This window comes from Stenella coeruleoalba, assembly GCF_951394435.1.
Source record: "Stenella coeruleoalba genome assembly, contig: scaffold_75, whole genome shotgun sequence".
Classification (NCBI taxonomy): Eukaryota; Metazoa; Chordata; class Mammalia; order Artiodactyla; family Delphinidae; genus Stenella; species Stenella coeruleoalba.
The window spans coordinates 652,761-680,427 of NW_027646298.1; the positions used below are offsets into that span (position 1 = coordinate 652,761).

Here is a 27,667-nt window from a genome sequence, read left to right on the forward strand (position 1 = left end):
TGTGAAATTGTTATTGCAGTAAGATTAGTTAACATACATCGTCTTATATAGATGCAAGAAAAGAAAAATAAGGAAAATATATTTTCCTGTGATGAGAACTCTTAAGATCTACTTGCTTAACAGCTTTCAAATATACCATATGGCAGTGTTAACTCTATTCATCATGTTGTATATAATATTCTCAATACTTATTTATCCTGTAGCTGCAAGTTGGTACTTTTGGACTTCATCAAATTCTGCCTCTTCTCACCTCCCTCCTCTGGTAACCAAAAATCTGACCTTTTTCTATGAGTTGTGTTTGTGTGTGTGTGTGTGTGTGTTTTTCACATATAAGCTTGGTCTGACTTCTCTCACTTAGTATAACGCCCTCAAGGTCCATCCATATTGTCACCAATGGCAAGATTTCCTTCTTTCTTATGGCTGAATGTTACTCCATTTTCTAAATATACCACAAGGTTTATATCCACTCATCTGTTGATAGACACACGTTTTTTTCCATGTCTTGGCTATTGTAAACACTTTTGCTATGAACATGGAAGTGCAGATATCTCTTCAACATAGTGTTTTTAATTCTTTCAATATATTTCTATAGATGAAAATGCTGGACCATATGGTAGTCGTATTAAATTTTGAGGGCCTTCTCTAGTGTTTTCCATATAGGCTGAACCAATTCGTAAGACAAGCAAAAGCACAAAAATCATCCTTTTTCTCCACATCTTTGCTAGCATTTGTTAGCAGATATCTTGTCTCTTTGATGAATTCCATTCTAACAATCCTGAGGTGATATCTCATTGTGGTTTAGATTTAATTTCCCTGATGTGTAATGACGTTGAACACATTTTCATGTATTTGTTGTACATTCACATATCTTCTTTGAAAAAATGTCCGTTGGAGTCTTTGCAACAGGTTTTAATTGGCTTAATTTATTTTGTGTTACTGAGTTCTATGATGTATTTTGGATATCAACCCCTTATTTGGTGTAAGGTTTGCAAATATTATTTTTGATTACATAGGCTCTTTTCGTTATTTATTTATTTTATCTTGTTGTGTAGCAGATTTTTAGTTTGATATTGTTCCACGTGTTAGTTTTTTTTAATTGTTGCTTGTGCTTAAGGTATCATCAAAAATAATATTAAAGACCTGTGTTAAAAAGATTTTTACTGTTTTCCTCCAGGAAGAAAAGCCTCCCGTCTTACAGTTTTCTTTACCTTATCTTATTTCTATTTAATTGTCATGAGTGGTGTTAGACAGGAGTCTAGCTTTATTCTTTTGCATATAACTATGCAGTTTTCCAAGCACTGTTTAATGAAGAGATTATCTCTCCACCGAATGTTCCTGACTGTCTTATCAAATATTAGTTGACCTTATATGCATGGGTTTATATCTGGATTCTCAGTTCTATTCCATTGTTGTGTATGCCTTTCTACATGACAGTACCATACTACTTACATTACTATAGCTTTATAATACAGTTTGATATCATGGAATGTGATACCTCCAGGTTTGCTGTTCTTTCTCATAGTCACATTGCATATACAAGTTCTTTTGTGATTCCTCATACATTTCTCTGTTGTTTTTTTCTACTTTAAAAAATGCCATTGGATTTTGATAGGAATTGCATTATATCCATAGATGGCTTTGGGTGGTGTGGACATTTTAAAAATATTAATTCTTCCAATCATGAACAAGGGATAACTTTACGTTTATTTCTGTCTTTTCCAATTTTTTTCAGCAGTATATTGTAGCTTGTATTGTAGATATCTTTCATCTCCTTAGATAAATTTATTCCTTATTATTTTATTAGTTTGGATGCTCTTATAAATAGAATGGTTTTCTTTTTTCAGATCATTGTTAGTATATAGAAATATGACTGATTTTTGCATTTTAAGTTTTTATTCTGCAACTTTACTCATTATGTTGATTAGTTTTAACAGGTTTTTGGTGAAGTTTTTCAGAGTTTCTATATATAAAATCATGTTATCTTAATATAGACACATTTTTACCTCTTAATTTCCAGTTCTGATGCCTTTTATTTCTCTTCTTTGACTGATTGCCCTGGCTAGGACTTCCATTTCTATGCTGAATGAGTGATGAGAGTGGACTCCCTTGTCTCGTTTCTGATATTAGAGAAAAAGTTTCACATTTTCACTCTTGAGTGTGCTTTGAACTGTGACCTTGTCATATTTGGCCTTTTAAAAAAATTATTTACTTTTGGCTGCATTGGGTCTTTGTTGCTGCATGCGGGCTTTCTCTAGTTGCAGTAGGTGGTGGCTACTCTTCGTTGTGGTGCGTGGGCTTCTCATTGCAGTGGCTTCTCTTGTTGCAGAGCATGGGCTCTAGGCATGTGGGCTTCAGTAGTTGTGGCACACAGGCTCAGTATTTGTGGCTCACGGGCTCTAGAGCGCAGGCTTAGTAGTTGTGGTGCACGGGCTTAGTTGCTCCTTGGCATGTGGAATCTCCCCGGACCAGGGCTTGAACCCATGTCCCCTGCATTGGCTGGCAGATTCTTAACAACTGCGCCACCAGGGAAGTCCCGATATTTAGCCTTTATTATGTTGAGTTACATTCATTTTATACCTAACTTATTAAATGCTTTTTCTGTGCCTATTGATATTATATTTTCCTTTTGTTCTATTAATATGATGCATCCCATTTATTTGATATGCTAGTATTTATTCAGAATTTTTAAACCTATATTCATCAGTGTTATTGGCCTGTAATTGGCAGTGTCCATTTCAGATTATTATATCAAAGTAATGCTGGCCTTGTAAAATGAGTTTGGGAGCTATTCCTCCTCATTCATTTTTTTCTCTTTCTCTTTTGAAGACTTTTAGGATTGGCATTAATGCATTAAATATTTGGTAAAATTTACCAATGAAGCCATTTGATCTTGAGTTTTTCTTCATTTGAAGAGTTTTGATTACTGATTTAGTTTCCATACTACTAATTGCTTCATTTAGATTTTCTCTTTCTTCCTAATTCACTTTTGGTAGGTTGTATGTTTCTAAGAATTTTTTCCATTTATCTAGGTTGCCCAGCTTGTTAGCATGTAGTTGTTCAAAGTAACATGTTATCCTTCTTATCGCTGCAGTAGAGTTGTAATGTTTTCTCTTTTATTTATAATTTTGTTGATTTGGGTCTTCTCTCCTTTTCCTTGTTTAGTCTAGCAAAAGGTTCGAAATTTTTTCTTTTAATGAACCAACTCTTAGTATCACTAATCTTTTCTGTTGTTTTCCTCTATCTCTATGACATTGATTTCTGCTGTAATGTTTATAATTTTCTTCCTTCGCTAATTTTGGGCTCATTTTGTTCTTTTTTCAGGTCCTTGAACAGAAGAGTTAGGTTTTTTATTCGAGATATTTCTTAACTCGTAAGGTAGGCATTTGTTGCAATAAACCTCTCTCTTAACGCTCCTTTTGCTGCATCCCATAGCCTTTAGTATACTGTGTTTCCATTTCACTTTGTCTCAAAATACTGTCTTATTTCTTCTTAAATTTATTCTTTGATAAATTAGTTGGTCAGGAGAGTGTTGATCAATTTTTTGTATTCATTAGTGTTCCAGTTTTCATCGTGTTATTGATTTCTAGTTTAATAATATGCTCAGGCAATATACTTGGTATAATTTAAGTCTTCCTGACATCACTAAGGTTTGATATGTGGTTTATCATGTGGTCTTTTCTAGAAAATATTTTTTCTGCACTTGAGAAGACTGTGTATTCAGCCTATGTTGGATAGAATGCTCTGTATATGACTCTTATAATTGGCCTTTAGTGTTGTTCACATCAATTGATTTTTTTTTGTTTAATTGAAATATAGTTGAGTTACAATGTTGTATTAATTTTTGCTGTATAGCAAAGTGTCTCAGTTATACACATATATACATCTGTTTTATATTCTTTTCCATTATGGTTGATCTCAGGATATTGAATATCCTGTTCCCTGTGCTATACAGTAGGACATTGATTTTTATCCATTCTATATGCAATAGTTTGCAGCTACTATCCCCAAACTCTCAGTGCATCCTTCCCCAACCCCCTCCCACTTGGTAACCACAAGTCTGTTCTCTATGTCTGTGAGTCTTGTTTTGTTTCTTAGATAGGTTCATTTGTGTCATATTTTAGATTTCACATATAAGTAATACCATATAGCATTTGTATTTATCTTTATGGCTTACTTCACTTAGTATGCTAATCTCTAGTTGCATCCATGTTGCTGCAAATGGCATTATTTCATTCTTTTTATGGCTGAGTAATATTCCATTGTATATATGTACCACATCTTCTGTATCCATTCATCTGTTGATGGACATTTAAGTTGCCTTTATGTCTTAGCTATTATAAATAGTGCTACTACAAACATTGGGGTGCATGTATCTATTTGAATTATGGTTCTCTCTGGATATATGCCCAGGAGTGGGATTGCAGGATCATATGGCAACTCTATTTTTAGGAACCTCCATACTGTTCTCCATAGTGGCTGTGTCAATTTATATTCCCACCAAGAGTGTAGCAGGGTTCCCTTTTCTCCACACCCCCTCCTGCATTTGTTATTTGCAGACTTTTGATGCTGGCCATTCTGACTGGTGTGAGGTTGTAGCTCATTGTAGTTTTAGTTTGCATTTCTCTAATAATTAGTGATGATGGGCAACCTTTCATGTGCCTATTGGCCATCTGTATGTCTTCTTGGGAGAAATGTCTGTTTCAGTCTTCTGCCCATTTTTTGATTGGTTTGTTCGGTTTTTTGTTATTGAGTTGTATGAGCTGTTTGTATATTTTGGAAATTAAGCCCTTGTTGGTTGCATCATTTGGAAATATTTTCTCCTAGTCGGTATGTTGTCTTTTCATTTTGTTTATGGTTTCTTTTGCTGTGAGTAAAGTTATAAGTTTGAGTGGGTCCCGTTTGTTTATTTTTGCTTTTATTCCTATTGCCTTGGGAGACTGACCTAAGAAAACACTGGTACACTTTATATCAGAGAATGTTTTGCCTATGTTCCCTTTCACGTGTTTTATGGTGTTATGTGTTATATTTAAGCCTTTAAGCCATTTTGAGTTTTTTTTTTTGGTATGGTGGGAGAGTGTTCTAACTTTATTGATTTGCATGAACCAACTTTTCCAACACCTCTTGCTGAAGAGACTGTCTTTCCCCCCATTGTCTATTCTTCATCAGAGATGAATTGACCGTGGGTCTGTGGGTTTATTTCTGGGCTCTCTATTCTGTTCCATTGACCCATATGTCTGTTTTTGTTCCAATACCAGGCTGTTTTGATTAACATTGTAGCATTGTCTGAAGACTGGGAGGGTTATGCCTCCTGCTTTGTTCTTTTTCCTCAGGATTGCTTTGGCAATTCTGGGTCTTTTATGGTTCCATATACATTTTAGGGTTATTTCTTCTACTTCTGTGAAAAAAATGTCATGTGTAATTTGCTAGTGATCATATTAAACCTGTAGACTGCTTTGGGTAGTACGGACACTGTCATTTTAAACAGCTGCAGCCTGTTCTCACTGTCAGTGGAAGCAGCTCCCCTCTGGACGCAGGTGTCCATGCAGGGCTCTTAGAAATAAGACAGACAACATCACCCACGTGGACTCTTCATACACACCTCTGACCACTGCGCCTTTGCTTTCTAGAAGTAACCTCCTTATTCAAGTGCGTGGCATCTGGGGATGCGGCAGCCAACACCCTCCAGGAAGAGTCGGTGCCCCTCCTACCACTGGGGAATGAGTGGTCCTGTGCCTCATTCCCACCAAGTGTTCCAGTTTCAGGAGTTTGGGGAGCTTTTGTTTTGCTGCTTTAGTGGATGAGAAATGACACGTAACCCATTGTCTCCTTTTCACTTCTCTTCTGATGAGTGAGGCTGGACTTTTGTCACTTTCAGTTATTTCCAGAATGCAGCCACTTTTCCCAGTTCTGGGGGAGACCACTGAACATGCCTCCCTCGGTGTTCCCAGCCACAGACTGTGATCCACATGCAGCGAGGAAACTCCACTCTTTGTGCAAGTACTAAGTAGCTAACGACTGGCTTCTGACCAACAGAATATAGCAAATCAGGGGAGGTCAGTGTTAAGATTCATTGACAGAACCTCTGTCACTTACATCTCACTTGCTGCATCCTGTGTTCTCTCTCTGTTTCTGTCTGTCTCTCTCTTTTATCCCTGGAACTGGGGAAGCCTGCATGGGTGTTACTAGGTGCCATATGGAGAGGCCCACATAGGAGAGAACACAGGGAAGTCCCAGGCCTCCAGGCAGAGGCACTAGGCTCTCAGCTCAGACTGCATCCTGCCAGTACCCATCTCAGTGAGTCTGGGAACAAATCCTCCCCTGTGGAGCGACAGCTGAGACCTCAGCCCCAGCTTCATAGAGACCTTGAGTCGAGGGCACCCAGCTAAGTGTTGTGGGAGCTCCGGAGTAGCTAGGTGTATGTATTTTGTATGTTGGGAAACCCTCCATAATGATCTGCAGTAAATCAGACAATCTTTAGCATAGAGCAGGTCTACTCAATGTTATGTAGAAACAACCACAAAGATAATGCATATTAATAAAGGTAAGAAAATGCACTAAAAACAATAATAGTGAGAATTATGATGATATTACCATTACTACTGTTAAAGAGAAAAATAAACTTAGAAAGATGGCAGATTTGCGTACAGACTCCTCTAAGTAAATTTCAGGGTACCTATATCAGATGTCCTCTGGGACATTGTAGAGTCAGAATGCTAGGTTTGCACAAAGAAATTTGTTCTGAGAGGAGAAAACAGGCAGGTGATCCTGGGTCAGCAGGGAAGATGATATATTGGCACAAACAGTGCAGGGGCTCCCTGGGGGACTTAGAAAAAGAAATGGTTACTTGAGCAGGCACGTCACCATCTCTATGTCTGCCAGTGCTGCACCAGCTTTTCCTGGACACCTGAGTGAATTTACAACATGTCCCCAGGTTCAGGCATGCCAAAGATACTCTCCTTACTCCTCACTTGTCACAATGTCAGCCCCTTTGCTGACTTTTCTAATTTGGAGGACTGGACTCCAGGAGCGACACCCTCTCCAGCCTTCCCAGGAGACATGATAGTCGTTCCTGGCACAGAGTTGAGGTGGAAAATCCTGTGCTGAGTCTGGCAGGACAAGGGTGTCTTCCAGGGCTCTTGCACTGGCACCACTTTCTGGTCACTTAAGAGGACTTAAACATTGTTCTAGAGGCTCAGTAAAGTCAAGAGTGTCCTCCCTGGGGTTCACTTACCAGGAACAGCTGTCTCTTCCTCCACTGGGTATGTCTGAATATGTCAGGAGGCTCTCTGACCCACAAGTACCCATAAGTACAGCAGGAACCAGGAAGCACCATGTGTATGTAAGTCTGTTGAAAACCCTCCACAATACTCTTCAGTAAATTAGATATATTCATGAACAGAGAAACTTAAGAAATGCAATAACAACAATAGTGATAAATAATAATATCAATAGTGATTACAATCATAAAGATATTAGTTGTACTACTACCAATCATAATACTAATAAACTTAAGGGCTGAAGGATTATAGACTTCCCTAATTGAATGACAAGTTTCCTGGGGTATTTTGGAGTCAGAGTCATAGGTTAGCAGCCAAAGTTGTAGGTTTGCATAGTGAAGGTATAAATAGAGCAAAACTAAACAGCAGCAGGTAAAAGAAATCTATGGGAGGGCGTGGGCTGACTTAAGTCTCATATTCCAAGCCCAGAGGAGAGAACTATGTAGAAGAGAAAAGATGATCCTGGGCTTTCCTGACACATGGAGCCAGCAAATCTCATGAGTTCTGACGACTGGTGTCTGCAGCTCTAACCCAGGAAAGAAAAGCAGGACTCCAGATACACGTTCAATACGTGAAAAAAACAGGTAAAATGTACATGGAGCTTCAGCTCTATCTCTATCCCCACTGCCTGTCAGTTGACAAAGTGGCAGGTCAGGGCTATTGATTGCCTTTTGATGAACCTACAGACTTACTTGGAATTGGGAGGAGAATATTACTTATGAATTTGCACGTAAAATTTTTATAATAACCTATCTGGAAGTTGGATTACCACTATCTTGGGAAATTGATAGGTTATTTTACACAACACCTCATACGTTTCCTTTAGTAACATTTGTTCACAGTATATATATTTCTGAATATGTATGAAAGGCACATGCCGTATCAGCCAAGAGAAGCCATTGACGGGGCTTTAGAGATCACTGACCTTTGAGAACGTGTTTGTAGAACTCATTCATAAAGAGTAAGACCTGCTGGACATATTGCAGAGAAAGATGTACACAGATGTGATGCTGGAGGACGCCCGTTGTCTCATCTTCTGAGTGCGTCTCTCAATATTTATTTACTTCTTTATGCATGTCTTATTGAGATAGGCTCTGCAGCTTCCACATATGCTGCTGCACTCTTGCCCCTGACTCATGCTTCTGTAGCACTTAGAGCAACCTGGAACGAATGTGTTCCTTTACTAATCACAGCACATGTGCCCCTTCATGGAGATACAGTCTCCATTACCACAATCGCATGTATTCCCTACTAGTCTGCCACCAACACGCAGAATAATGCTGGACACAGATATGGGCTATTTTATCTAACAGACAAGTGACTTTATGTTGCTAAGTAATTCTTCTGCTCGGGGGACTACCATGAGGTTTGAACACAGCAAAAAACACATAACAGCTTGTATCCCCCTTTCTACATGAACTCCAAGTAATAATCTCATGGGTCTTATGTTTATTGGATTCTGTTAGAAAACAGTGTTAACCACATTATGAAAACGTTGCTTCCTTCCTGGCTGAGACGTCTAAGCAGCCTGCAGCCTGTCTTTCTTCTTGGGCAAGAACAGCAGCAACCAGAGACTTTTACTGTCTTTGAGTGAAGTGTCGGGTGACAACCTTCAGTGCTTCCCCCCTTCAGGGTGCTCGAACCTGGGCTGCCATTGATGCCCCCACACTTGAGCCTTGGCATGTTGTCCTGTGCTTGCATTGCATGCACTGTTCTCAGCACAGAACTTTAAATCCATCTAGCATTTCCCACACGTACCAGGGCATCCGCTCTGCAAACCAGATGTAATTTCCCAGTTGGAGCAAGAAGAGTAGGTGTGGAGGGAAGAGGAGGGTTTCCCCAGGCTGGGGTCCAAATCAGCTCCAGACACATGTGCTCTGTGTGGGGAGGGAGCAGGACACTTGGAATGTCAACTGGAGGTGGCTCGACTAAAGGATATTTTTAGAAATGTATGTGAAGCCACTGAGTCAAATTATCCAGATTCTGTCATTATGCATCACACATCAATTTCTCTTCACGTTTCCCCCTGTACTTTTCACCTCAGAGAAGCAAAATTCCTGTCCACGTGGGAGTTAAAATTTCATTTTTTTCTCTTTGCCACGTTCTCTTTAATAATGTTTCCTCTCATATTCCCTGTAGCGTCTGAATTTATTTTACTTTTCTTTTACCTAAACACTGAACATCTTATTAACATTTTTCTAAACCATGTTTCTATTCACTAGTGTATTCCTCAAATTCATGTTCTTTCCCCATGTAATGTACTTTTCAACAATTTAATCCCCAAATGTCACATGTGTCGTTTCTTATTTATTTATTTTATTTAATTATTATTTTTGTCTTATTTCAAGCAAAAACTGTGACCATTAAAAGCAAGAAATGATATCCAGGCAAGTTATTTTCCTGGTGGAACAATGTAGCTGTAAGAAAATAATAAATTTCTTCAGGTGTGAACCCTGGTCATCCACATGTGAAACCTGGGAATGAGGTAAGTTAGGAATTCAGCAGACTCATAGAACTCAGTTACAGTGCAGTGTAAACACCAGACCAGCATAAAGTGTTCACTTTATGGACTAAATTAGACTGAATTTTGATGATAACTAGTAGAAATGCTACAAAGGGGGGATGTCCATTGCAGAAGATTTACATACTATGTGTATGTAACTGACATGGAGATCATTTTAACTGGAGAATATCATTGAATAGACTTACATACACATGAGTTTTCACAGCATAAAAAACACTTTTACTATAATGAATGAAGGAGAGCCCTGAGGGATTTTTAATTCCTTAGTCAACATTGAATCCTCACACTGGATCTATCAATGCTAAAATCAAACTGAAAAGCTGGAGTTCATATCAAAATTTTCAGACATGGAAAAACGCTTATCAGGAATGTTTTACCACACATTTCAGCTATGAATTCATAATTTTGGCTAATAACCTCTTATTTTATAAATAAGTAGAATAAAAATATAGATTTGTTAAGTAATCTTAGAATGATAAATACAAAATTTTGAAACAACAAGTACTTTTGTAAATAGGTTAGCATTAAGAAATATATATAAACAAAGTTATATGTGACAATTATTATGATCCACTTAATTGTGATTGTCAGTAAGATTATCAGTTGCTTTCTCATCAGAAATTTTGCAGGCCAGAAGAGAGTGAAATGATATGCTTAAAGTATGGCGGAAACTACCTGCCAACAATTCTATATCTTACAATATTATTCTTCAAAAATGAGGAAAATGAGAGACAGTCTCAGACAAAAGCTGAAGGAGTTCAGTACCATAATATCTATCCTTCAAGAAATGCTAAAGGGAGTACTTCAAGTTCAAATGAAAGGACACCAGTAACTTGAGGCCATATGAAAATATATATGTCTCTGATAAAGATAAATAAATGGACAAATAGAGAAAACACTATAATTTTGACTTGTAACTATACTTTTTATTATTCTAGGATATTTTTTAAACCAAAATATTAAAATAATTATAAATTTATTGCTATTGCATGATTGTTTCCCCAAAAATTCATATGTTAAAAATACAACCTCCAAATGTGTTGGTATTAGGATGTAGGGCCTTTGGGGGGTGCTTAGGTTATGAGGACAGAGCCACCATGAATATAATGTGTGTGCTTTTATTTATTTTAAAATATGTATTTATTTACTTATTTGGCTACGTTCGCTCTTAGTTGCAGCACGTGGGATCTTTGTTGTGACGCACAGGCTTCATATCTAGCTGTGATATGGGGGTTTGGTAGTTGCAGCACACAGGCTCTCTAGTTGTGGCAGACAGGCTGTAGAGCCAGCATACAGGCTCAATAGTTGTGGTGCATGGGCTTAGTTGCCCTTTGGCATGTGTGATCTTAGTTCTCTGACCAAAGATTGAACTCATGTCCTCTGCATTGGAAGACAGATTCTTAACCACTGGCCTACCAGGGAAGTCTCTTGTGTGCTTTTAAAAGAGACCCCAGAGAGCTCTCTAGCCCCTTCCTCCAGGTGATGATATAATGAAAAGTCCATGACTCAGAAAAGACCTTTACCTAACCACCTTGATCTCACACTTCAGCCTCCAGAACCATGAGAAATAAACTTCTGTTTATAAGCTACCCAAGCTGTGGCATTTTGTTATAGCATCCCCAAATAACTAATTCATACATCTACATAAACAGAAAACAATGTATACATATGTGACTTGTGACATTACTAACATGTAATTAATGTGTAAATATGTGATTTGTGACATTAATAACATGTAATTAATGTGTAATGTAATTGGAGAAGTAAAAGAGATTTTGCGTGTGATTAAAATTATGTTGATATCAGTTTAAGCTAGTTTGATAGGATTTTATATGTAACCTCCATGGTATCCACAAATTGATTATCTATAGAATATACGCAGAAGGAAATTAAAAGTAAGTCAAGTCAGTGGACTTCCCTGGTGGTCCAGTGGCGAAGACTCCACGCTCTCAATGCAGAGGGCCTGGGCTCAATCCCTGGTCAGGGAACTAGATCCCACATGCCACAACTAAGAGTTCGCATGCTGCAAAGAAGATCAAAGGTCCCCCATGCCACAACTAAGACCTGGCAGAGCCAAAGAAATTAATTTTGAAAATGAGTACAAAAAGTAAGAACAAAGGATGTCAGTATGTGAGAAAATGTGGGACAGAAAAGGTATATGACATTACAGAAAACAAATTGGCAATTAAATGTCATTCCATATCAGTAATTTATATATATATATATGGCTTAAACTCATCAGTTAAAAAACAAAGATGTCCCTAGCCTTTTTCTGGCATCTGGGCCTGGAGGGGCTGTTCTGAAGACAGGCGAGCAGCAGGGAGGCCCACGGCAAATCCCAGCCCGATGCGAGCTGTTCGTCATTTTCCCGGGACAGCTCCAGGGTCTTGGTGTCTAGAGAGCTGCTGATGGAGGGCAGGGGCGGCCGCGGAGGTATATGGGACAGGTTGCTCATCAACTCCAAGCGTAATTCCAGAAAGAATTCCACTCTTCAAACAGTTCGGATAGAGAGGAGTCCCCTATTGGACCAGGTACAGAGCTTTCTCCCACAGATGGCTCAGGCAAACAAAAAGCTAAGGAAAGGAATATCAACTGCACCACCTGGTCATTTCAATATTGAAAATATTGACACTCTCGTAAAAGTTATGCAAATGGATATGACCTTGTTTGAGATGAATCAGTCTGATTCAAAAGAAGATGACAGTTCACAAGAGAATTCACAAGACAGTTCAGAGGACAGTTCAGAATTTGAGGATGAAGATGATAGCACCTCTTCTGAAGGTGAAGTCACCATCGATACAATTAAGCTTCCTCATTCAGAAGATGGAAAAGGCAAAATAGAGGTTCTGGACCGTCCTGCCAGTGAAAAAAAGAAAACAGGGACATAAACAATCTGAGAAACAGGTGATAGTTCCCGCTAATTCTGTGGAAAAGAATGTGGCTTGCTGGTTATTTTGCATTTCAGATACCTATGGTGTTTGAAAAAATGAATGTATTTTGCTTCTTGAAGAAACAGAAGCTAGCTTTTAAAGAATTGGAAGAGATAGCATTTGGGAAATCTTCTAAGAGCAGACTGTTTTTGATCTCATGCTAAAGAGATTTAGTTTAGAAAGCTTAACTTTATGTATGGTGATGAGTGAATTTGTTGGCATCCTCTTTCATCAGCACAGACTTCAGAAATCTCAAACTTAGTTTAAAGTAAAAATACAAGTTACCCATTTGTTTTTGTTTTAAATTGGCCTCTTGGGGCTTCCCTGGTGGTGCAGTGGTTGAGAGTCCGCCTGCCAATGCAGGGGACACAGGTTCATGCCCCGGTCCAGGAGGATCCCATATGCACGGAGCGGCTGGGCCCGTGAGCCATGGCCACTGAGCCTGCGCATCCGGAGCCTGTGATCCGCAACGGGAGAGGCCACAGCAGTGAGAGGCCCGCGTACTGCAAAAACAAAAGAAACAAAAACTTAAGTTGGGTTTTTTTTTAGGTTATTATGAAGTCATATTTATTTATTACCATCAAAATGGGTTCATTGAGGGAGAACTTTTTTTTTTTAACATCTTTATTGGAGTATATTTTCTTCACAATGTTATGTTGGTTTCTGGTCTGTAACAGAGTGAATCAGCTATATGTACACATGTGTGCCCATGTCCCCTCCCTCTTGCGTCTCCCTTCCACCCTCCCTATCCCACCCCGAGGGAGAAATTTTTTACAAATAATTACTTATATTTAGATGTCCTCAGACATATCTACTTTAATTAAAAGAAACCAAATCCTTTCCAGTTTGAGCTGGAAAACTGGTGCTCTGTGGTTTAATCACTGTCAGTGACTCTGTAGCCTCTCAATGCATGTAAAATTTGCTTGTTGGAAAATTTTGTGGTTTTTTTGGTTTTCTTTCTTCTTTTTCTCATAAAGGAATTTTTTGTTTCAGTTATTAAAATTATCCCTTCCAGTTGCCCACAGTTTTGAAACCTATTAATTGTAGAGAATAGGGACACCCCAGGAAAATAGGTCACAGTACATAAAGAGGTAGTAACAGGTTTTCCCTTTCAAAAGGCAAAATGATCCTGCATTGGAGTTGCCTTTCTGCCACATTCTTGATCTTATTTAACTTGTTTGGGACCTCACCTGTCATGGGCCTGGCTTTGCTCAGGATATAGACCTGAGAATTTAAAGTACTGTCTCCAAGTGCATTGAGCTCATGAGACTTTGTTGCCTAATATTTTAGGGGTTTGTTTTAATTATTTTTTCCTACTCCTCTCATTAGCTTATAACATCTTGTAAATACTCTGAAGATAATTCTCCAAGTTCCTTCTGGTATTTTTCATTGGGAATTGGAAATCGGCTGTGCACTCAAAGTATGCAGAAGTGAACAGATCTGGAAACGAGACTTCTCAGCTGCAAAGGGTATACTTTGTAGCACCAAACACAGCTGTGATGGATTATTGGTGTGAATATTTAAGGATTGTCTTCTACCAGATAATATTCATGCCGCATTGTGGGAAGAGTATTTGTCTGGTTCACTCCTTAGCTTGGTGCATGGTACACAGTAGGCACCAAATGATGTCGATAAATGAATTCACAGGTATATTGAGGATGTACAGGGCATTTTAAGCCATGCTATCCATGCGGATATGAAAGTGTAACTTCACTGGAAATACAAAGCCAAGTAGAAATAGTCTGATGGTCAGTGAAAGAGACTCTTCAGTCTAGAATACATACTAGTGTGTAGAATTATATTTCTCTCCTGCCATGGCCTTCTCATATAATACGACTAGGTATTCTATACAGTTAAAGAAGTCAACTAAATTCAGTTCCTCTGGACATTCTTATGACATAGGAGGAAAAGGAAAAAAAATTTTTAATATGTGATAGGGATGTCGTTTTAAGTTAAGTGTAAAATGGTTGAATTATTTAATATACAGAGTCAGGGGTGGCTGTTTTTAAACCAATTTGGATACTAAGATAAATTATGTAGGTCTTATAGATTTAAATATAAAGAAAGAAAATTGTTTCATACTAAAATATAGGTGAGTATTTAATAACATTAAAAAAAACAAAGATGGACAAGATAGACATAAAAAGGGTCCAACTATATGTTGTCTACAAGAGACTCACTTCGAAGTAAGGACACTCATATGCTGAAAGTGAAAATATTGGAAGAGATATTGCATGAGAACACTAAGCACAGAGAAGAGGAGTGGCTTTTCTGCTTCTGCAGCTGAGCCTGTGACCCCTACATTTCAGGGAGTAACCAGAGGCAGGGGGCAGGGGTAGGGGCTGGGGCACCCCTCCCACCCTCAGCCAAGGAAGTCAGAGGGACTTGGTCCCCCTCGCGAGTTCCATTCTTCCTCCAATGAGAATGGTGCTAATCAATAAGGACCAGGCTATAGAGCTGATTCACTTTGTTATAAAGCAGAAATTAACACACCAGTGTAAAGCAATTATACTCCAATAAAGTTAAAAATAAAGAAAAATAAAGACCTGGGGAAAAGAGATGGTCCCCGTGGAGAATGCCTATGTCCTAAGTTTATCTGCTGTCGGATTGGCTTGAGAGAGGGCAGGAGCTACATGATGTGTTCTCTCCCTTCAAATCCATTAACTTTTTCTTGATGCACACACACACAGCCACACACACAAAAGGAGTATAAAGCCCATACATATAGAATGCTAAAGGGTTGTTCTATGAGCTTGAAAAGAGGGAAATAGAACACTTGAGGCCGACTGCAGCAATGTGTTTGTGTCTGTGCATGTGCATTACTAGGTGGAGGGTCCACAGTATCCATCAGATACTTAAGGGAGAACATATCTCCCAAGTGTTCTGGATTTTGTAAATTATCATAGGACGAGTCTTCAAGAAAAATCAGGTAGCTCTCTCACCCACCATTCACTAAAGTAACAAATATTTTTTGAGAGTCTCAAGGGATCCAGCATGTGGAATTTTCAGGAGACTAAGACGTGAAACGTATAACATAACCACCTTCACCACGTTTATAGCTCAGTGGAGGCAATAAGAATTAATATCTCAGAGTTTTTCTATTTAAATATGACTCAAGGTTTAAGGTAATTTTTCTGCATCATGTCCACAGTGTCCCAGGACTGACGCCCTCCTCAAGCTCAGCACCTAGAACACAGATCTGATTGAGCTAAACTGGTGATGCACCTGCTTCCCAGCAAGGCTGTGGCCTCTAATGGCTGTCTCCTGTTCCTGTGTCCGTGGCCTGATCAGAATATGGGAGACACTTAGGTTGACTCCTCAGTGCGTTGTGTACCTTCCAAGGCCGAGAACTTGCTGAGCAAAACATAACTTCTTCACTTTTGTGAACACCTGGCCTCCAAAAGGCAGAAATATTTAGTGACAATGTACTGAGGACATAATTCCTTAGTCATTCTCTGACCTCCACTCTGTCACAGAGACATGCAAAACCACGGAATCAGGCTTATGGGTCATGACTTGGCTGTGTCAAGAAGTTCTAGGCCATGTGGGAAGACTCCTCTCTCCTCTGAGATTTCTGCTTCAACCAACAGGGAGCGGCTTCCCTTCAGGTCTGAACTGAAACCCTATAAGTTCACATATTGAAGTCCAGACCCTTGTACCTCAGAATGTGACTGTATTTGGGAATAGGGCCTTAGGAGAGATGAAGTTAAAATGGGTCATATGGGTGAGCCCTAATCCAGAGCTGTGCCCCTATGAGAAGATTAGGACACAGCCATGCACACTCAGCTCAGAGTTAAGTCCATCTGAGGATGCAGTAGGAATGCAGCCACCTGCGAGCAAGGGAGAGAGGCCTCAGAAGAAACTGAACCTGTAGACACCTTGATCTTGAACTCAAAGCCTCCAGAGCTGTGAGAAAATTAATTAAGCCTCCCAGTCTGCACTTTTTCTGGCAACCCTAGCAAAACCCTAATACAGCTTTATTTCTCCTCTATCCTCTTCCTTGCAAATAAAACTTATGAAAATAGCACCAAAAAAAGTGTATAAACTATTTGAAAGAAAAATGCAGGGGAGCCACTGCAGGGGCTGATGAACTACACATCCATTGATTCCCCTGGTTTTCTTTGTCTGCTACCAAAGTAAGGGAAAATAGTCAAAATCACCATGGAAGGCTTGAGTAGACATTTTAGAGAAGGCATAGCTCTCCCTGGTAAAACAAACTTGACATGTACTGGGTAGAAATAGTAAATGCATTTTAATCCTTGGAGGTTTAAAAAATTCAATTTCTTGGCTTTCTAGAGAGGTTGTAATCCATGTACATGGTTGAAGGTCCTGAAAATTGCATTACATTGTGCCCCGCACCACCTCCCCCTCTTTGCCCAGGAGTCCCTGCCCTCCACAGGTAGCCATGTATCTGGTTTCCCAGGCAAACTTCCAGAGTGGCTTTATGTGCATACAGGCAAATATGAATATACATTTCTCCTTGGCACCCTAATTAAAAACACAAATAGAACACTAGGCACAGTGCTGTTATAGCTTGCTTTTATTCATTTGACAGTATTTTGCAAATTATCCTCTATCAAGACATCGTTTCCTGCACGACAGTGCACTGAATGGATGATGTACTGTAATGCACTTTGCCAATCCACGTTGGGATGCACGCTGATATTCCATAATCTGTTTATATTACAAACAATGCAGCAATGCATAATTCTGCTGCTAGCAAATGTGTAGGGTATGTTTCTAAAGGATTTATAACATGGAGTTTTTTTTTTTTTTTTTTGCAGTATGCAGGCCTCTCACTGTTGTGGCCTCTCCCGTTGCAGAGCACAGGCTCCGGACGCGCAGGCTCAGCGGCCATGGCTCACGGGCCCAGCCGCTCCGCAGCATGTGGGATCTTCCCGGACCAGGGCACGAACCCGTATCCCCTGCATCGGCAGGCGAACTCTCAACCACTGCGCCACCAGGGAAGCCCCCTGGAGTGTTTTTAACAGCATTTGATAAGATACTCTGCTGCTGAATCCTCCTGTGGAGACTAGCAATGAGCCTTTCTCTTTCTGTAAACTGCAACTTATCAGATCTATCCCCCCACATATCTTTAAGAATGCTTTCCAGCCTCTTGTACCATTCAGAAACCCTCCATAATCTTCTCAGCACCTCTCTTTATTCTCACACACGTCACAGCCTTACCTGGCACATACCTGCTGTCTCCACCTTGACCTCTGCCCATTTAGCAGCATTTAGAAATACTGAAAACCCCTCTTTGATCATCTCCAATAAATCAGCTACTGTGTGACTCAACTTTACTCAGTTTTATCACTAATTACAAACAATGGTAATTACAATGCTGTGGAGTAACGACGACAATAGTAATTTTCAGTTCTGTAGATCTCAGAATTTCTCACTTCACCAGTGTCTACACTAATGGATCTCCAAACAAATTCTCGTCACTGAATTGTTTCTTGCCAGGACAACGCTGTATGGTCTAGTCTTCCTTGCAGCAGCGGACGCCAGGTAACAACCAAATGGAGGAAAAACCACCGGTATAGATCTGGATGGCACGGAAGAGAAGGTGCGCCTCCACTCCTCCGAACTCATCCCCTCTGGCCAACCATAGGTCCCATTTCTCTCTCCGGGTTGTCTCCTCATCCACACGCGCGTTCAGAGGCCATTCCAGTACGAGATTCTCACGAAGAGCTTCTGACAACCGCGCCCACCCAGGACTGCGCAGCGCCTCATGCCTCCACACGACCATCACCAGACGCCCCAGGCAGCTCCCCATTTCCCATTTGTTAGGCTTCTCCGACCACCAAGCCACAGGCGGAACCGTGGCTGCGCCTGGGGCGCCCTACCTCTCGCCCGCGACTTTCCTTGCTCTCACCTGTGGTGAGAGGACCTGGTCCACTCAAGCGCTTCGCCGACGTGGCCAACAGAAGTGGGACGCCGGTCACTCCCCCGTAGACGCAGCTCGGCCTGCAGGGGAATACCGTCTGCGCAGCCCTGTGACCGCTTCTCGCGGATTTCGGAGAAAGTAGACGCAGGGGAGGAGCTCCACCACGGCGACAGGACCGGGACGCACCGTTTTCCCAAGGCGGCCAAGAAGCAGCACCGGGCGTCCTATTGGACGGGGCGTGGCGGTACCGTGGGAAGGAGAACGTGGAGGACGTGAAGGCCGTGGTCCCACTTCCAGTGCCTCGTTGTTATGCCATTCGGGCCCTACCCACTGCGGAGAAAAACATATTTGGTAATAAGGGCAAACGGGATCAAGAGAGAAGGCCGGGAGAAACTTGTCGGCGTCCACGTCCGTAGGAGACTTTGAACCACTCCCAGGCGACACTTGTAAAGCGGAAGTACGACCACCGGGCCACACGGACGACTCCGGGGATGGATACCCTCTCTTGACCACGTGCTTCAAAGTGGGCGTTTCACGCGCAAGGGACACAAGGGAGTGGTGGTCGAACCGAGCAGACCCACCACTCAACGACTTCTAGGGAGCGCAGCGCCGGCCTCACACTACACATGTCTGCCCGTCCAATCCCGCGAGAGCAGCAAGCGCCCATGCCCCGGAGACAGGGACCCAAGCGCGCCAGTCAACAAGCACATCGGGCCCTCCAACGGCCTCAACGCCCGTGCCTGGTGCGTTCCCCACGTCCGGAGTGGGACGCTGGTGGACCGAAGTGGTAGAAAATGAACGCACCTAAAGTGACTAAGAAGGACGGACCATCAAGCCTCAAGCGCTCCGGAGGGCTCGCAAGAACCCCTCCCTACACAATGCGGCGGGCGGCCCAGGTAGGGTCGAGTCCGCTCAGTTCCCGTGGCTGGAGGGGCACGGGCGGTTGCTGGTCGACCAAGCCAGGCAACCCTCACAACTCACTAAGCAGCGCGGCAACGATCACAGCCTCGTAAACCTACACACCCAATCTCCAGCGACCGCAGGAGGAGCCCATGCCCCGCGACCACCGGGACAATCGCCACACGGATAGCCGGCGTCCCGGAACGCTGCCTCGCGCCCGGCGTCCGAATGTCAGCCCTCGCGAAGATCGCCGAAGCTCCGGAGACAAGGGACGATATAAAACCGGCCGCCAGGTGGAGCCCGGCCACGGCTCGAATGTCCCCGGGCCGGATCCCGATCGCCGAACGGCGAGGGTGCAGTGCCGGCCGCCCAAACGCCCGAGCTCGTCTCGGGGAGTCCGCCTCGGAGCTAGCGCCCGGCTCGGCACGACACGGCGCGACCCCGGCAGCAGACGAGGAGCTGGGAGGATGGTGCCGGGAGGCTGCCGCGAAGGAGACGCGCTCTTCACGCTATTCCTGGGCCGCCGGCCGCTGTAAACAAGGAAAATTCTGCAGGGGGATGGACTGCGTGAACTGTAAGCTGAAACCATGAACGTACCAATAGAAAACACGGACGACATTTTATTCTGTAATTGCAGAGTGGAGATGTTACTAAAACATAAATACCAGAGCCCAGAAGCCATAGAGGAAATGATTGATAACTTGACCACCTAATTGATCTTTACATATTCCACAAGCACAGTCAAATGACAAGAAGTGGGTAGGTGGGAACATTTGTGCAAATACATGTGTACTAAGAATATTGATATCAGTATTACTTAAGAACAGAACATTTAGAAAACAGCCATTGAGAGGGACCAGGTAAGTAAATTTCAAGTACATTCAGACAATACAGTATTATCACTTTTTGGTTTGGTTTATTGATATATTTTTTTAATGAGCTAGATGTATAGCTATTGACTTGGAAAAAAGTGTTGATGACAAGCTGTTTAATGAAAATAGCAAGTTTATATATATCTCTTGAAAAGAGTAAATGGAAAAGTAGAGGATTGGAATAGGTAAAGCAACTTTGCAAAACAAGAGTAAATTCCTCCTTACAGCCTGGAGTCAAGAACCAGAAGGATGAGTGTGTCAGAAACAAACATGAGCCACACTTCCTGCTTTTCTGCCCCCTCCTTCCGCAGTCCTGGGACAGGCGGCTGGCATCTCAGCCCCTCAATGTCTCTCCTCCACCCACACCCAGAGCTACCTACAGGCAAGAAGAACTTTCACTCTGCAGGCCTGGCCTCCCTATGTCCTCAGCCTGTTTCCTCATATCAGGAACCCTTAGCAATTCACTTGGTTTGCCCAGTCGTCCATGCCAAGTGTTGCTGGTCCCAACCTACACCTGTGCAGCCTTTCTCTCCAAAACCTTTGAGCTGATTTCCCAAGGGAAAAATATTCCCCTGGCATAGCAGGTATGAGCCAAGAGGAAAACTGGAAGTTCGTGCCTGGATCCATCATACAAATTTTGTGTGCACTCAACTCCCAAAGACACAAGAGTGACGGAGGGTCCACTGTATTGTTAGCGCAACATGGCCATTCCTTTCTTAAAACACGCAGGCTCAATCAGCAAGTCCAGCTGTGGCACGAAGAAAAAAGAAACACACACGCACACACACATATCAGCAGGTAACCCGTACTCCTGCCAGGTCTGAGAGTGGTGGGAGCAGAAAAGAGATCATTGTTGCCACTTCTTGGGTCCCCTGTGCTGACAAACCCTGTTTTTTGTATTGATGTCACTGGCGGGGAGTGAGGGCTTCGAGCTCCCTAATGTGTCATTTCCTGTCCAGTGCCCTACATTTCATTCTGTCTATCATACACTTTCTCCTCAATACACAGTTACAATTAAGAAAATAATAATCTGCATATGTTACATTCAATTTTCAAGTTTGAACAAAGGTGAAGAACACATAGAGAGGGACCTCCCTGGTGGCGCAGTTGTTGAGAGTCCACCTGCCAATGCAGGAAACATGGGTTTGATCTCTGGTCTGGGAGAATCCCACGTGCCGCGGAACGGCCAAGCCCGTGAGCCACAACTACTGAGCATGCGCGCCTGGAGCCCGTGATCAGCAATAAGAGGAGACACGGCAATGAGGAATCCGTGCCCCTCAACGAAGAGTAGCCCCCACTCGCAGCAAGTAGAGAAAGCCCGTGCTCAGCAAAAAAGACCCAACACAGCCAAAAATAAATAAATAAATAGGAAACTCTTTAAAAAGAAAAGTACACATAGGATAATTGAGTTATTGTGAAGGAAGGAAATTTTATTTATCTTCTTTTGTAGACTTAAAAATGTTCAAATATAGTCTATAAAAAGTTCAATATTTTAAAAATTAGAAATAGTAAACAATTCCTCATTACTCTTTATTGTCCAGCATCCACCTCCACCCCAGCACCTTTCACATCTGCTCCACCCCCCACCCCCCCACCCCCACCCTGGGTCTGCAAACTTGTTTCTCTCATTACTATCACCTGTGTTCACCACACACCTAAGGCTGTTGTAGTCATTCACATTGTAATTAGGGAATTTTTCTTTACTGAGGCTAAGGGCTGTACTTATTGTTTTTAGTGAAAATCCCTCCCATGTGTTCTGTGAAGTCACAGCATTAATGGAGTCTGGAACAAGTGGGTGTGAATGACGGAAGGAGATTATTTCCACATCAGTCTCCCTAACAGGGTGGTGAACATAACTGGCATTAGTATTTCATGGGTGTACTTAGAAGATCCAAGCCAAAAGGAGAAACCTGACCATTTGGCAAAAGACGGACCAATTCAAGAATAAAAATAAGTCTCTTCTCACATGTTGTTTCATTGTAAGGAACTCAGCCAACACTTGTCCGCCTCTGCATACTTATGCAGGGTCAGATGAAAAACTGAGCAGGTAAAGATGAGGAAAGGGAAAGCAACCAAGAGAATCCTGGCATTTAAAGCATTGTTAGGCATTCCAGGCATGAATCCCCAGCCACTCACCTGGGAATGAGCTCTACCACCTAACCCCCAGGCATGTGTAGATATGGTGAACCTCCCTCTCTCCAGGGTCAACAATAAGGCAGTGTAGGCTACTGCACATAAGCAAGACAGTAATGTTTTCATTTACACATAAAACATGAAAATCCTTGGGTGTTGTACTTTTATTAGAGCTACTTTTTCAGAGTTATTTCATTAATGTTCAGTTCCTAGGAGTTACACCAAACTGCAGGAAACCCGCACAATGATCAGTTGGGGAATGTTGACTCCACAGAAAGAACACCACTCTCAAATGTTTCATGAAATAATTCTTGATCAAACGCACCAGGATTTTTTCTCCAACACCCGCCCCAGTGCTTCAGAGGCCCCACCCTCCCTGCTGTGCCCTCTCCCCACACCCCGGATGCCCTTGCCCTCAGTCACCTTGGTTCCTCCCCATGTGGGAATCAAGCAACATGAGGGCCTCAACCCTATTGCTGCCCTCCATGGCCTTGGACCATGTGGCCAGGCCACTTTGGATCTACTTCATGGTGGGGAAAACAATCCAGGGACTCATGTCTTGTTGGAAGGTCTTGTCACACAAATCAGGGCTAAAAACCCCTTGCACAGGAAAGCAGCAGGAGTACGCACATCAGAAGCCCACTGTTGGGTACCACAATCCACACAGAGCAGACACGCTCATCAAATATAGAGTGAAGTTTAATTTGGGGTGAAATTTAGTCGACACCTTCAGATACATTAGTGAAAGAGTAGGTGGAGTTCTGTCCTACTAAATGTCATGGGGAGAAACATTCTTCACTTCATAATATTTCTATAGGAAAGTATGTGTCAACTGTCAAGTGCTACCTAAGTCAATGTTAATCATTAACTACTGCATAGACAAATACTGATAATGTGTCATGAAGAGGGGTGGATCACAGCCCTTTGATCCTGAGATTCTGAAAAGAGAAAACATTCCTTTTGAGACCCTGTGATTGAGATTTACCTACGTTTGCTCATTTATCTTTCGTACAACCCTGTTACTTATAGATTAGTTACCTTTTAACAAGTAACATAAGCTAGGTTCTGAAATTTTGCTTATGTGAGAAGATCATGCAGCTAGAAAATGACAGAGCTAGAATTCAAACGTAGCTCAGGCTGTTTCTGAATCTCAAATTCCTAAATATACTGGTGTTGAGGTGTGGATCCCAGATTCAAATTTCACCTGGATATGTCGCCTATCAAATCAGTGGCTGGAATCCTCCCTGTTATCATAACACTTCCCCTCCAGTCTGTTCACACAATGACTACCGTGCTTAGGTTCTCCCAACACAGGAATCCTCCAGTGCATTGACCCAGCCTCCCGATCATTCCCATGTCTCCTGAGTTTTATGGAACAATTCTCAGGTCCCGCTGACCTCTCAGCACAGCTGATGATCAAGACCCCAATGAGAGATGACAAAAAACTCCTCTTCCTATGGCTGCATCTATCATACGTATCTCCCAATGAGTTTTATAAATATCAGCATCCTACCAGGACATGATCATAAACCATTCTCCCATGCTTTGCACACACTTTGAATGTTCCCCTTGTTTCTTTGAATCCCTGAAATTCTCACCTTCCCTCACTTTCAACAGTGTGTTCACCTCCTACAATGCAGATGAAGTAGCATATTCGAAGAAATGTGTCAGCTCACTGTCATGAAGTCAACACCTATTCCTGAATCTTCACCCATTGGCGATGCCGCTCCTGTTTAAACTGAAAGTCATTTCTACGCCTGGATAAGCCCATTTTTCTCAAATGAATCCCCTTCCCTCCTGTTCTCTGGAGGTTGTTTTATTATTAATTGTAAACTGAAGCTCTTCTACCAGCGAACACCCCTCTCTTCCCAGTCCATTCCCTTTCATCTTTTTCAGTTTCTTCATTCTTGAAACAAAATATCTGAACCAATTTTTCTCTAGTTCCTGCCCAATGAATTTCCTCTTTCCAAAGTAAACTGAAAGAGCAGTGCAGGATTAGTGACAATCTCTGGGCGCCCCTCCCACAGTTTGATTTACTAGGGGTGATCTCCCTGTTACTGTTGACTTGCGTATACATAAACCTTTATAACATTAGAGTTATCTCTCCGTGATTAAATCCAATGAATGTTTCTCGTATTTTACTTGGACCCAAGCAGAATTGGACTATGACCTCCGTCAGGAAATTTATATTTCCAAGGTCCTCTGACATCACAAACTCCCCACTGCCTTTAAACTAGTCAGTTCCTGCCAGTGTACTGTGCGCAGTTCTCCTCAAACAATACTATTTCAACATCTCAAGACTCCATTGTAGCCCTCTTCTCTCTTTTTACTATATACACCATCTTCGAAAACTGTTATAATTATTCAGTCTTCTCCTGTTACCACTATGATAATAATGCGTAAAAACGAATGCTAGATTTCATTTCTGAGGTGTCATCCATAATTGCATGGGAAGCGGACACCTACAATGAAATGTATATCAGACAGAAGCCAGGAACTTCCTCCCCAAATAAAAACTACTACTCCTCTCATCGACAGTTTCAGATAGCGGCTCCACTAATTATTTGGGGCTTAGTCATTGACATAACGTCCCAGAACCACACAAACAGAACCAAGCATCGATTTTATCTCTACAATGAGCGCTCTCGTCTCTGTTCATCTCCTCCCATATATACACATACATAGTTCCAGCTACACTTATACTGCTTCACTTTCAGGTTAAATGTCAGTGCCTCAGAGATTCCTTCTTTAAATTACTAGCTGAGTAACTCTCCTCTCTCTGTTGTCTTGAATAGAACCTACAGGCAACACCCGTAATATTTCATGATATCTCTACTCATCATTTTTTTTTCTTTTCTTTTTTTCCTGTTTTCCTCTCTGGACAAATTGCAGAAAAGTAAACCGTAGAGTCATAAAGTAAGTTTCTCTTGACTATTACATAAGGATTGTAAATGCACAGAGATTCCATGTACACAGTAACCTAATCTACTCTCAAATGGCCTGTGACCAATGTTCTTTAATCAAATTAAATAACTATCTTTAAGTTAATAATTCTTTGAATAATAAATGACTTTGATTCCTCCTGGGGAAAATTTTATTTAGTAATCACCAGAAACAAAATGTGTGGAAAAACTGTGTTTGTGTCTTTACTTAAGTATGCAGCTACCACACTCCTGAGTTCAAAGTTTTAGTCTTTTTCTATAGAATCAGGCATAGAATTGTCTGTGGGCTCCTGTTAATAGATCTGATAACCTCATATATTTTATAATCATAAAGAAAGGATTCCTTTAATCTGGATGCCAATCAGGATAAATCTAATCAAGGAAAAACTTCCCTAACACAAACTTTTCCTTCTCAACACATTAACCACTTAGATATATGTAAGGAAAGTATAAGAGATTCCTTTAATTTGCTAATATTCTAAAAACCTCCAAAAGCAGTCTTGATGCCTTGGCCGGAGGTCTCACTGTTTTGTGAATTGTGGCCAGTTCTGGGAAGAGAATTGCAGCTGGAGGATTAGTCTTTATATAAATATGTTTAACCTACAAACAGCCCATCAGGCTGTGGGTTTTGTGTGGCTTTATATAAGGACTGGTGTTGTTTGATTTTATGAAACATTCAAGGAAGATATTTTTAGGGTTTTATAGCATCTGTATTTTAATACCAAGGTAAATAATAATTAAATTATAATCAATTACATGAAGTTTCCAGGGAGGCAGGAGAGAAAAGAATACAATTGGAGAAATTGGGCTTGGCCAAGGAAGAGATGATTCTTCAATTTTTACTATGGGCTTGGGAATAAACCGTGAGGAATATTTGTAGATTTTGTGACAGTGAGCTGAAGAATTTCCTCAAATTATCTGATTAATGTGTCTAGTAGAAGGTGGTCCCTTTTGTGGAAAGTGGCGAAAGTACTGAGAATGATTAAAAATCAAAAGATATGGAGAAGGTCTGAAATATTTGTGAGGCATAGAATAAGACTTAATCATCTAGATATAGTACAATGTCCAGGGATATTTGAAAGATGTTGGGAGATTTGCGAACCCCACCAGATTTAATATCCTAGTTAGATTCAGTCATGGAAGAAGCAGGTACTTGGAGCCCTCCAAGATTGGAATCTTGACCAGCAAATGTGATGAATTTGGAAGGAATATGGAAAGAGGAATATGGAAATTGTTGGTCTTCATAACTATATGTTGAAATTACTTGATTTGATTAATTTGGAATAAAAATGAAGACGGTTGGCACACATGTTAGGAGAGTGGGGTCAGTGCACTGGAGGTTCTCCTAGCATTTGGAGCGAGGGAGGAAACTGACTAATAACTTGGAATATCATGGGTTAATTACCTTTAAAAACTCTTTGATTTTTATTTCCTAATAAATAAATTTAGGAAACTAATATTTCCCTTATGAGAAACAGTAGCCAAAACCTTCTGAGTTTGACCGTGGGAAACAAGATTACTCCTCTTTTCTCATAGACCAATTCACATTTGCAGGTGGGGTGGTTGTTCACTCCCAGGTAAAGATTTATGGGTTCATGACTCTTAGGTCTGAAAACTCTAGATAGGGTTCAAGTCTCATGGCTTTCTTCCCTTTCCTTGGATTTGCCTGCTCAGAGTAAACAGTGTCTCTGAGAGAGAATACTAGCAGCTGAGTTCTTGGCAATGTGTCCCCAGGTGAGTGGGGACTTGCTTTTTCTCCTGGTATGGTAACTTTGTTTCCGGTGGATAGAAAGGTGTCACCACTTGGACTGAGTGCTCTAAGTGTATCCTGGTGGAAGTGAAGGCTCTGAGCACAAGTCCTGTCGTCTGGCAACTCTGTGAGTATCGTGGAGTAGGGCAAGAGCTAATACAGCAACCGTCTCTTTTCCAACATTTACACCGAGGTGCTCCAGACTCCATGAAGGCTGTGATGGTAATGAGGACACATGAGAGGTTGTATTTCTCTCCCCTCAGCCATGGGCTTGACGGGGGTGTGACTCACTCCATAAGCGAGTCTGTGGTGCAGTGAACTCTGTCCTGTGATGGGCACAAGTGGAGGGCTGAGCAAGAACAGAAGTTCAACGTCTGGCCGGGGAGGAGGTGTGTGGACGGGTGAGTTCAATACGTCCAGGGTCAGAGATGTTGGCTAGAGGGCTGTGC

At 41.6% G+C, this 27,667-nt stretch overlaps 1 protein-coding gene and 1 long non-coding RNA gene across 2 annotated transcripts in view; both read left to right on the top strand.

The window, feature by feature from the left end:
* LOC307181188 overlaps positions 1-27,667 on the top strand; it is a 53,480-nt gene that overhangs the window by 10,622 nt on the left and 15,191 nt on the right. The gene's annotated exons all lie outside the window — the stretch shown is intronic.
* On the top strand, positions 11,922-12,838 carry LOC307181190 (NOP protein chaperone 1-like; the record flags this gene model as incomplete). Its single annotated transcript, XM_079946606.1, has 2 exons — positions 11,922-11,927; positions 12,111-12,838. 2 exons carry the CDS (start codon positions 11,922-11,924, stop codon positions 12,687-12,689), a joined length of 585 nt encoding a protein of 194 aa, XP_079802732.1. The 3' UTR covers positions 12,690-12,838.